The sequence below is a fragment of the Lipomyces oligophaga genome, assembly GCF_038497815.1.
Source record: "Lipomyces oligophaga strain CBS 7107 unplaced genomic scaffold V1516scaffold_2, whole genome shotgun sequence".
Taxonomy (NCBI): Eukaryota; Fungi; Ascomycota; class Lipomycetes; order Lipomycetales; family Lipomycetaceae; genus Lipomyces; species [Lipomyces] oligophaga.
In genome coordinates, this window is record NW_027117786.1 from 679,035 (window position 1) to 690,412 (window position 11,378).

Below are 11,378 nucleotides of genomic sequence, written 5' to 3' on the forward strand. Positions count from 1 at the left end.
GAAGGAGCGAGCAGAAGCTGAATCGAAGAACAGTTCAACTGAGAAAGAAGTTCTGAGCCATGCGAATCAAAGCGGACACGAAATGCAAAAAGGCTCTTAAGTGCAACAGCAGTTCTGGAAATCGTAGTCAAGGTAAAGGTAGCAGCAGAAGCAGCAACGGCGATAGAAACGAGAAGCGGATGAAGATGAGGATGACGATGTTGTGAGAGTTGTGGAAGTTTGCTAGACAAGTGACCAGCTGCGGAAAGACCAACCGAATAGTGATCTTGAAATGGGCACTGACGCAGCGACGGGAGCGGCATAAGTGTCGCACTATTTGAGCGCACACACAAAAATTGCGGGCATTTCTCTTCAACGGAATAGTTTTATATGTTTTTGGAGAGAAAAAGGTCGGGAAATTAGGAAACCAGAACTCCAGAGTAAGTAAATCGCTCAATTATTATGGATATGCGTGCAGAATGATGACATAATCAATGCACAACCACCTTCTTACATTTGCATGGGGATTACCAATGAATCGCTACTCTGAACAACTGCACGCATCCATGTTTGAACTTGTATGTTTACCGATTATTGACTGTCGTTGTAGGAATCTCCTTTTGCAACAGAGATGATTAAGAAAGTAATGAAGGCTGGTATGACTATTTAAGTCATCTGGAGAGTAGAGAGTGCTAGGAGATGAGGTGTATTACAACTGTAGGCGTATGATTCCAGATCTATAATACATTATTCATACATGATATATGCAGTGTCCAGCTGAGTAATATCCTAATAGTCTATGTCCTGTATAACTAGCTAGTTTACGTCTTTTTTAAATTGTCCTCAATCTTGTGTTCAATCTTATGTTCGGTCGATTCAATGGCAGCCGTCGAGGCTTCGATATCGGTACTGCTAAACCACGACAGAAATGTGTTCCAAGCAATCGACACGACGTTGACAAACATGAGCCGATACTGCAACGGGATCAAGCGAAAGTTCAGAACCTGCACAGCAGGCCAGACCATATAATTACCGACCATTGTAGGGTACCATTTTTCTTGAAGCTCTTGCTTTATCTGGTTCCATGAATGAAGCTGGAGCACGCCCATGCTGACATAGAACGACGCAATTCCGACCGGTGCCCATACCAGTTGATCTGCAGCCATGCGAGCCATTGCCTCCAAAGTTGGTTTTCCAGGCATGTTTATACGTGTGCCAATCAAGACGTACCATTTGGAGACAACCGGAGCAAATACGCACGCACCGTGAAAGGTCATGCGAACAGTTCGCAGATAGTTGTACCTTCCTTCTGTTTCCTGATCGGGCGCCATCATTTGAGCAAGAAAGTCTCCTGTACCAAATAAAAACTTTACGACATCGTCAGAACACTCTACCCAGTACACACATAACGACATTTCACAGCATTGCTCGACGCAAACTTACTCCTGTACTGGCGCATTGGGTGAGCAGCGGCCGCGCTGCCAGCCTAGCATTATACCAAGCGTAGAACGAGCTCATGACTTTTTTTAGTACTAATAAAACGACTTATACCAACTTGGTATCAGATTATCACTGACAGGCAGACAGCTTGAATTTCTGGGCTAGAAGTCTTTGAATGTTCTATTTGATCCCTTGATCGTGCTTCGGAGACCCTTCTTTCGCAATGGACATGCGGCTGCATTATGAGAGAGAAATACAGACGAGTCATGAGTGGGGGACCATAGTATACCACCATATAGCAAAAGAAGAAACAAGTCCTCTGTAGTGGACACAATTACTCATATCAAATAAAATGGATTTGAGGATGTAAACGAGATTTCCTTTGCGGGGTCCCTTGCTCAGGACATTCATGGTTACAGATTTCAATTGGTGATAAATTTCTTAAAACAAGATTTTATGTGCCTAGGGAGAGGGAAGTTGCTCTGGGTTCCTTCAGGGACATTTTCCATGGTGACAATTATTTTTGCATAAAACAAAATATTGAGATCTTAGACTTTAACTGTTGATCCAGCTTATTTAACATCATCAGCCAGTTAATCTAGACCCATTGAAGTCACCAAAAAATTTCTGTGAAATAGAGCTGTTTTTGACAGTCTGATAATCTCGAATATTCAGTTGACTACTATATAATCGCTCCAAGTCATTTGATAAAGTGAATGTATGGAACTGAAATCTTTTTTCTGTTGTTACAGCAATTTTTGGTACGTATACTTTGTAAACTGACTTTTGCACTTTGCAGTTTCGCACTTCTGGATAAAAAATGAGCTAAGATCACCAATTCCCAATTACTTAGTCAAGCTGGGTTGTGTTCTGATACTGAGAACTTGCCCTATCTGACAAGCCAAACCAGAGGTCGAGTCCCCCGCGACATCAACTCGAGCTCTAGATTAGATCTTTGATAAACTCTCATGTATTCTCTAGTTCATCGTGACAGACTTATTCGCCTAGACCGCATCAGGGTCGGGGCCAGACAACTAACACACATATTGGGAAGACACTTCAGCACTAGATTCAGCTACACCTAATCAAGATTGTCCAGAAATATTTGTTCTGCTTCCAGAATTGCTGGGAAGCTAGCGTGGGCTGATTAGCTAACAGAGAGAAGAATATCAGTACGCACAAACACAAACATAACGGTCTTGTATTTAGAGTTGGCCATTAAACATTATTTTAACGATCAGGATCTGGCTAGCCGAGTTTTCAACGACTCTCAACAATTCCAGCTATACCCGCTATTCCAGTAGTTCTAAATGACCTAAGATCATAACAATCCGACCAGCTCCAAAACTAGAATTAGGTCTATGGGTCCAAGTTGAATCAAATTAATTAATCCCGAATCGATCCGTTTCGCATAAAATAGTGCAGGACCTGCATAAGCAGAAACACACCAGTATCTTTTCTTGATAACAAAACCGGTAGCGAAAACTGAACTCTTCTCTCTTTCGACACCCTGATTCTTAAATTTTTATTTCTTAAGCATCCAGCAATATTAAAAAAAGGAAAGAGTATTATGACAGAAAAGGGTCCAATAAACTGCTGGAATAGGGGACACGTTCAGTGGCTTGGAATGATGTCGTGCTCTTACTATTTAAACTTACGGGGGATTCGGCAGTAAGAAATTACTGCTTGCTGTCTATTTTCTTCAGGGGAAATCACCATCGCGGCCCTGGAATGCCATTTGTGTCGTGATAAGAGAGCAATTGCAGCGATTTTGCATACAGATAATCAGGATATAAGTACACAGGCTTTCCATCATGTAGACCCAAACGTAACTCAGCTTGAGCTTCACCGTAGACCACCTCGACTTGCCTAAGCAACATGAAGAATCTTCTTATTACTATCGGCGTAGTCAGCGCTGCGCAAGCAGTTATGGCCACTGACGATATTCTCCGCACTCAGTCGTGGAATCTGAGATACGACTCCAAGTCTAATTCGATTTCAGTCCCGATCACACTCACAGGTTTGGATAGCGATGTACCGTACTCGGACAACATAACCTGGTACGAGACCTATACCGAGCAAGCGTGGTCGACTCGTCGTGTAGGTGTTGCTTCCAACATTGAATTTCTCAGCCCTGAGGTTCTCTGCATGCAGGAAGCCTTACATCGTCAGGTTGTTGACCTGGCGGGGATGATGCCTCAGTATGACTGGATTGGTGTTGGACGCGACGATGGAAACCAATCTGGCGAGTACTCGACCATCTTTTATGACCCGTAAGTGTTGCATCTTTCGACCGAACTTGGTCTCAACCGCCTTCGACCCATCTAATTCACCGTATAGTGACTCAGTCTCATTAGACTCGTGGTCCTATTTTTGGCTCGCGTCAAACTACACCTCGCCTACAAAGTATCCAGGTGCAGGCTCAATCAGAATTGCGACCGTCGGGCGTTTCAAGAGCATTGCGAGCGGAACACAATTTTCTGCAATCTGTACTCATTGGGACGACCAGTCGGACGATGCGCGTAAATATGCCGGATCCATGATCCGATACCGCGGAGCTTATGAGACTGCGAATTGGGGACCTGTGATGCTATTTGGCGACTTCAACTCCCAGTCGTCTGGAGATGATTCGGGCGGTTATAAGATCATTACCGGTGCTGAAGACATGGAAACACTGGACTCGTCGTTCCTAACTGCGTTCGAATCCAGCCTGTCGGACTCCTTCTACTTTGAGGATCTGCTCAAGCTCACGGCAGTTCAGAACAGGTCTGGCAATCATGCTACCTTTCAAGGATTCAAAGAGGAAACCGACACAAGTGCTTTCACTCGAATTGATTTCATCATGACCGGCAACGATGCCGGCATCCAGCCAAAGCGTTATCGTGTGGAGGAGATGTTTTTCGACGACAGCTATCATGAAAGCGATCATCGACCAGTTATAGCGGACGTCAAAGTCGGCACGTATTGATAGCCGAGCGTCGAGGGTTCTGCTGTTGAATTACCACAACACACGCAACAAACGCAACCCAAAAACACAAAAACCGATAGGAATGATGCAATAAAACTGTTTTAAGTATTTTTGGACATAATAAACCTTCTTGTAAAACTATGCAGCCGTTTACTTGCCGCATACAAACTACGGTGCAATCTTATCGCTTATCGTGGTCCTCATGCTTATCCTCAGGTTCTCCGCTATCGTATCCACGCCAAAAATCTTGCCTTCTTTCCGGTAAGACTATTTTTCTCCGGAAGCACATAGCTCTTCCCGGCCCCGTTCGGCGAGGCGAGTCAGACTGTACCAAATACGCCAACACACGCTAAAGAAGCTAACACACCCCGCCCTCCGTCTAACTGAGTCATCATCCTCCACACAGATCCACCACACAATGAGTCTCGACAGCCTATTTTCCATCACAAAACCCATATGCTGTGAAAACTCCGGTTACTGCTTCTGCTTAGACCAGGTATGTGAGTCACGTGTGTACCACATGGGAAGTTCTACCGCGAGTGGGCCTCCTCCTCCGGCAGACAGGGAGGTTATCCAGGACGTGTATAGTGGAAGTTCAGGACGAGGCAGCGTGGAGTTTTTGTGCAACAGCTGAAATTAAACTGTTTTTTGGTATCGTCGAATTGCATTTAGCAACTAGGTTTTCCTGCGTATTTTGGTGTTTTTGCCCGCTCGAGAGACGTCTGCGTGAGCGAGACTGACTGCGTGCGAGATAGCTTGTGGCAGCCAGAGTACAGACGAAGAGCACTCATTATTTTTCTCCTTGCGTGGACTCGCCATTTTCTCGATTGTCCAGCTATTTTATACTCTTGTTCTCGCCTAATGCTGTTCTATATTCGGTTTTTGAATTCTTAGCGGTTTTGTTTGACGTTTTGCTCATCCCTTTCTCATCTCCGTTCTCTAGCGGCATATAGAGACCTCCAGCTCCTCTTAGATCGTTCTGTACAAGGGTGCTCTCTTGGTTGACTCGCTCATCCCTTCCTGTGTGTTTCTCAACTGCAGCAAGCGAATTACTACTGTTTTCCTCAGTCGTGAGCTTGAGTCTCCAAAATTTGATCTACTTCCTATTTCTCCGTACTGTTGCCTCTGGCCCTCCGCATCGTCCTATCCCATGTTCTTGCAAGCTACTCATAGCAAGACTGGATTGAAGCGTCCCGATCGTCCTTGTGATTCATGCCGACGTCGAAAGTCTCGCTGCGTTTTTTCTGAAAACGAGTCGGTATGCTTTCTTTGCCGTTTTCATAACTACGAATGCGTCTTCTCGGAAAATCCGGCTCCTCGCAAGCGTCAGCGTCGTAACAGTAACAGCGGTAGCGGCACGTCTGACACCACTATCGGTGTCCAGGCCACTCCTACCAGCGTTCCTGCTACAAGTGATAAAGAGAAGGATGATAAAAAAGATATCGATAAGTCTGATTCAAAGGATTTATTGACCGATGGAAAACCGCAATCTGAAATTGTATCGACGGTTTCGCCTGCGTCTCAGCCTGTGCCCTCGCTCAAAAGCATGTCTGGTGTGTTCAACTTGGGTGCTGAAACCGACACTTCAGACTCTTCAACACCCAAGAGAGTTCGTGGTTCTAGGTATGTTTTTTGCGGTTCGTTTTCAGTGATTTATAAGAGCTTACTTTTTTAAGAACTGGGTCGCGAAAGTCTAGCAGTAGTGCTGTTACCACGCAAGCAGCTTCATCCGTATCTACTTCTACTGTTTTAGCAGGTACCCTCACACCTAATACTACTTCTGCGCCTGCTGCCACTACCGCAGCTGCATCGATTTCCAATGATAATACCTCCCTTACATCTCCAGCTCAGCTGAACTCGTCCAACACTCCAGACTCCCCGTTTCCAGATTATGATTTCATGCCTCACACTCTGTTAAAGGACACACTTGGCTTGTCCTGTCGACGTTATATTTCTTATCTTGGAACTTCAGCTGAACATGATCCGATTTTGATGGATCATTATGCGTTTGATAATCGTGGACGGGTTTCTCTTCCAGCTGTTGGCCCTGACTTTTTCACTCGAAGACAGATTCGACAAGTCCAGAATTCCCCTGGTAGCGACATTGCGTCGTCTAGCAGTCATTTGTCATTTCTTGTATTTGAAAGTGAAAATCTATTTAGAACTGGTCATCCCAACCCATCTGGCCGTGATGATACGATCGGAGGGAATTTGGTCGAAGTACGCAAAATCCAAGATATCATTGGAAAATTTGGGCGCCAGCTAGTTGGTCTTTATTTTCGGATTGTAAGTTCTATTTTCCCCTTATCTCGATTAAACTAACGGAATTCAGGTTCATCCTGTTCTCCCGATACTTCATAAGGAAGAGTTTTTGGAAAAATATTATCGTAATCCTTCCGAACTGTCTCCATCTCTGCTTGCAGGCTTATATGTTTTTGCAATCAACTGGTGGACCTATGATGCAGACCTGGTGCCTTTTCCACGACCACCTCAGTCTTCTCTGGAAGCGTTAGCGCAAATCAATCTATACCGTGAAATCGACCGACCGACTTTATCAACGGTTCAGGCGGGCATTCTACTTTTGCAACATCAGACATTCCGCAATCAGGTCACTAGACCGAGCCATTCATGGGCAATGCTTGGAGAAGTTGTTTCAATCGGTCAAGAGGTCGGTTTGCATATGGATCCTACTAACTGGCAAATTCCCGCATGGGAGCGCGGGTTGCGGAGACGGCTGGCTTGGGGGTTGTATATTCAAGACAAATGGATGGCGTTGACATTTGGAAGGCCATCTAATATTCATGCTCTTAATTGGACAGTGACAATACTTGGAGACGACAGTTTTCCGGATGATGACGGCGGCATTTTGGCGACTGGAGCATCAGCTGATCCTAATGGAGACTATGATGATATGGGGGATGATTTGTTATTGTCATCTCATGATGAAACTAATGGCAGCGTGAATCGCGAGACTGGGAAGATCATGTTTATACAGCTTGTCAATTTAACTTTAATTCTGTCAGACATCATGGATGAATTCCATTCTGCACAGGGTATGGCGGATTTATTTGCATGCGATGTTAAAAGTTTGGCGCAGGAACAATTGCAAGACAATGTGGATAGTAGTGGAACAGAAGATGATGAGACACGCATTCGTCGAATTCTTGCAAAGGCACGGCCTCTCCAAATTCGATTGAAGGATTGGCTAGAACAGCTTCCTGATTGTTCCAGGATGGAGAGCACGACGCTTGGTGAGCTTTCTGCGAGTGGGAATTTACACCTAGGTTACCATGCAGCACAAATTGCATTATTCCGTCCGATTCTGCGCGCACTTGCTCGGATTGATCGAAATAAAAGTCAGGGCTTATCTGAAATTTACGGATTAGTATATCGAAGCGCATTTGCCGAATTTGTCTCTGCGGTTGATTTTGCAAGCAATCTAAAGCAACACCACATACAGACTTTTTGGTATGCGGCGTCGAAGAATAATTTCGCGGTTATTGCTTCTTTTGGTTTTTTACTGTTTTTGATTGCGTCAACTGAAGCCGAAAAGGCAGCCTGTTCAGATAAATTGGCCGAATATCAGTGGGCTTTGAAGGTAAATGTTCGTGGAGCGGAATTTTTGCAACATGCAATTTTATGGATCGAAGAGTGTAAATATCTTCTAAAGCATGAGCTCGGAAAACGCAGTAGTCAGCGGACGAAAAACTCAGTTCCAGCTCCTAGTGATCCGAAAGTACAACAGGTGAGCAATACGATAGGGAAGATTCCGATATCTATGCAGCAAGTGATCCCGTCGTTGCCTCCTACACCGCAGACGCAGCATCCTCTTCAACATTTGCAAAAGCTGCAGCAACAGTTGCATATTCAACGGCAGCAGCAACAGCAGCAGTTCCAGCAGCAAATGATGAATCCGCAGACATCGCCGATCGGAAGTTTGCCTTCGTATTTTGGGTCTGATACGGGACAGGGTTCGTCCTCGGATATAGGAGCTCATACCGAGCATCATCCAGTGATTCTGCCCACCCCACAAGGCCCAGTTCTGCATTCGTCAAATGTTGCTGCGCAATTAACGCATACAATGCAAACACAGCAGGCAACGGCGACAGGACATGCCCCTGGTACTATGGGATCTTCACCGATTGCTCCAACTACTCAGGCGCCTCTTCATACGGGACATATACATGACACAGATTTGTATTTTACATCGCTCGTAACCGACGGGCGATCCCATGTAATCGATCAACATGCTTCATCGAGTGTTGATCCACTTGATAGTCTTGAGTTTTTTAACACGCATATGATTTCGCATCCTTGGTTGGAAGCTCAGTCAACTCTGGGCTCTGTGATTGGAACGGAGGAGACCAAGTCGGAAAGTAGTACGCCTACACTTTTGGCTGGATCAGGAAATAGTCCATTGATTACTACGGTATCAAATGGTCATGAAATGAAGAATGAGTGACATAATTCTTTTTATTTATATAATCAGCACTGTTTAATATTGTTTAATACTGTTTGAATTAAATTTACTTATCTATTTACATAGAACTGATGTAACATATTAAAATAATTACATCTGGACTACTACTCCGGCATCAAATACTCTGGCATCATAACCTTTTGCAGCTACAAACACAATTCCATTTTTGACAACCGCTGCGCAAGCCCCCAAGGCTTCGATAGCAGTAGTGACTTCATCGGACAAAGGTGCGACAAGCATATCCGGACTCTCGATACCTGAATCGAAGGCTTTATTGAACAAAGCTGTTGTCAATGAGAGCGCGTGCATGTTTTTGATCGTATCCATAGCGGAAGTTGTTGTAGTGGTCGGCGAAGCCTTTTCCAGAGTAATGACGCTCTCAGCACAAGCAGCGAGTTTAGCAGCAGAAGCAAATGTCGAGGACACGACCTCAGCAGGTACTTTTCGACCTTTCAGTCTACTAGCAGACGTAAAGAGCTTGTCGACTGTGTCCTGGAATGACTCAGGCACATCGGAGCTACTGTAGACCGCGTATCGAACACCAGCGTTTTCGGCACCTCGATAGTCAACATAAATTATTGGCCGTTCTCGATAGTGCTGAATCAGCGCGGCCTCGGTGTCAGAAGCAACTGGAAGTCTAACAAGCGTCGACCACAGAATTCTAGCGTCGAGGATAGAATGAGCTAGAATTGTGATTGTGGATGCCGTCGGCGAGCTTAATGTGATGCCGGAAGTAGATAGCGAATTTTTGGTCGTAGTGAAAGCAGAGACGAATTGCTCAGGTGAGGAGGAAGGAGTAATAACAGTCGTCAGCACAAACGAGCCCACAGACAATGCGTCTTTCGGTGATGTCGTAGTGCCCATGTACAAGGCGCCTTGGGATTTCATTTGCTCGATGATAAGCGCCGTTGGCGAGAACTCAGAGGTCGTGTAGAAAGGAACGCCATATAGAGCAGCCAAATTGCGAACTCCGTCTATATCGACAGACGAGTCATCATCAAGCACGAGTGCAGTTTTCAGCAGTTGCTCTTTGTCAGATAATTCAACTCCATCCGTTGCGGATTGGATGATAGAATTAACCATACTAGTGACAGTCTGGGTTCCGGCTACGTATTTTGAGTGCAACGTCTGAACAGCATATGAATTATTTGCACAAAACGGTTCTATGACTCCTAAAAGTCCAGTGTCAGCTTTTTGAGCAGCCGCGACAAGATCTTTTGAAGTGGTGGAATAACCAAGGAGGCCATCATACGCGCAAAACATATCCTTGGTGGCTGTGACGATCAAGTCATTGAACCCGCCGATGCAGTCTGCCAAAACACAGCATTCGAAGCCATGGTCGTTCGCTTCTCTGAAAGTGGATGCAACGCAACATTCCGCAGTGACTCCGCAGAAAAAAATATGCGTAACACCGCGAGCGACAAGAATCTCATGAAGATCTGTGTTGAAGAACGAGCCTTTGCCCGGCTTATCAAGAATGACCTCATCTTTTCGAGGAGTTAGGTCGTCGACAATGTCATGTCCGTATGCTCCTCGAACGAGAAGCCGTCCCATGGGTCCTTCCTCACCTATTGTAAGAAAATGTCGCTTATTGGCCCCGCGCTGCCGATCTGTCTTGGTAGGCGGACAGTCTGATAGGTCTTCAACGTGGCCCTCTCTAGTATGTACAATGGTCATCCCTAGCTTCCGCGCAGCACGCAGGGAGTCCAGGCATGGCTTAATCAACCCAGAGACTTGCGCAAACACCTCTGCAGACGGGCACTGAATCTCACCGTAGCCTTTCTCCTGGACGAAGTCGCGCTGCATATCAATTATGATCAGCGCAGTCCGACCGGCCGGTAGAGGAAATGCAGCCGGCCTAGCTGTCTCAATGCAAAGTGGTGCATCAACTGTCATTTCTTCAACCACTGGAACAATGTCGGCTCTTTGCTGATTAGCTACGATTTTGAAAGCATTCAGGAAATGCGTCGATATTTACACGTTTCGAGAATTAGCGCCGCTGGAGCGCCTCCGGCCATCGATCGACTCGGTGACTTCCGACCATTGAAGCTAGGCCTCAATGATAAATTAGATCTGTTAATCTTGCTTTACTAACTTAACTCCTCTCGGATTTGTTTATCTACTCAATTATTTAAAGATTGCATTGTCGAGCTGCTTATCTAATCACTTGCTTTATCCACTAGATCAGTCCGAGATTCCTTATCGATAAGACGAAGATATGATTCAACGATAGGCCGCAGAAGCCCGAGTCACGTGGATGTATTGCATGCATAGTTTCCGAGGTATTTGAAGGGCGAGAAAAGTAACCTCAGAAGTTTATAGTTTTATATCTTTAAGAAATGTCTATATTTATTGTTAATTGATTTCTAGACCAAAATTGGGTAGGAGAGATTTTTACGTTTCACTCAGCAGAGTTCAAGCCAGTTCGGAGATGATCAGTGAGATCCTGGGAGGGCAATATAGCGATTACCCAACCCACTTGGCACCTGTAGATTCAGTGTTAGAAGTCCT

General features: G+C 45.2%; 4 protein-coding genes across 4 annotated transcripts; 2 read left to right on the plus strand and 2 right to left on the minus strand.

Annotated features, from left to right (window-relative positions):
• Positions 1–670: 670 nt before the first annotated feature.
• On the minus strand, positions 671–1,606 carry V1516DRAFT_670666 (uncharacterized protein). Its single transcript, XM_066921415.1, has 2 exons — positions 1,423–1,606; positions 671–1,346 (listed from the first exon to the last, which is right to left on the minus strand). Exons 1-2 carry the CDS (start codon positions 1,495–1,497, stop codon positions 801–803), a joined length of 621 nt encoding a protein of 206 aa, XP_066778832.1. The 5' UTR covers positions 1,498–1,606; the 3' UTR covers positions 671–800.
• Positions 1,607–3,297: 1,691 nt separating this feature from the next.
• On the plus strand, positions 3,298–4,387 carry V1516DRAFT_694683 (Endonuclease/exonuclease/phosphatase; the record flags this gene model as incomplete). The annotated part of the gene is made up of 2 exons (XM_066923956.1): positions 3,298–3,692; positions 3,760–4,387. The coding sequence occupies 2 exons, from the start codon at positions 3,298–3,300 to the stop codon at positions 4,385–4,387; spliced, it is 1,023 nt and encodes a 340-aa protein (XP_066778833.1).
• Positions 4,388–5,279: 892 nt separating this feature from the next.
• V1516DRAFT_169133 (fungal-specific transcription factor domain-containing protein) lies at positions 5,280–8,903 on the plus strand. The gene is made up of 3 exons (XM_066918688.1): positions 5,280–6,010; positions 6,064–6,673; positions 6,720–8,903. The coding sequence occupies exons 1-3, from the start codon at positions 5,538–5,540 to the stop codon at positions 8,847–8,849; spliced, it is 3,213 nt and encodes a 1,070-aa protein (XP_066778834.1). The 5' UTR covers positions 5,280–5,537; the 3' UTR covers positions 8,850–8,903.
• On the minus strand, positions 8,874–10,848 carry V1516DRAFT_670670 (Isochorismatase-like protein). The gene has a single exon (XM_066921416.1). The coding sequence runs from the start codon at positions 10,761–10,763 to the stop codon at positions 8,958–8,960; it is 1,806 nt and encodes a 601-aa protein (XP_066778835.1). The 5' UTR covers positions 10,764–10,848; the 3' UTR covers positions 8,874–8,957.
• Between the last annotated feature and the right edge of the window lie 530 nt (positions 10,849–11,378).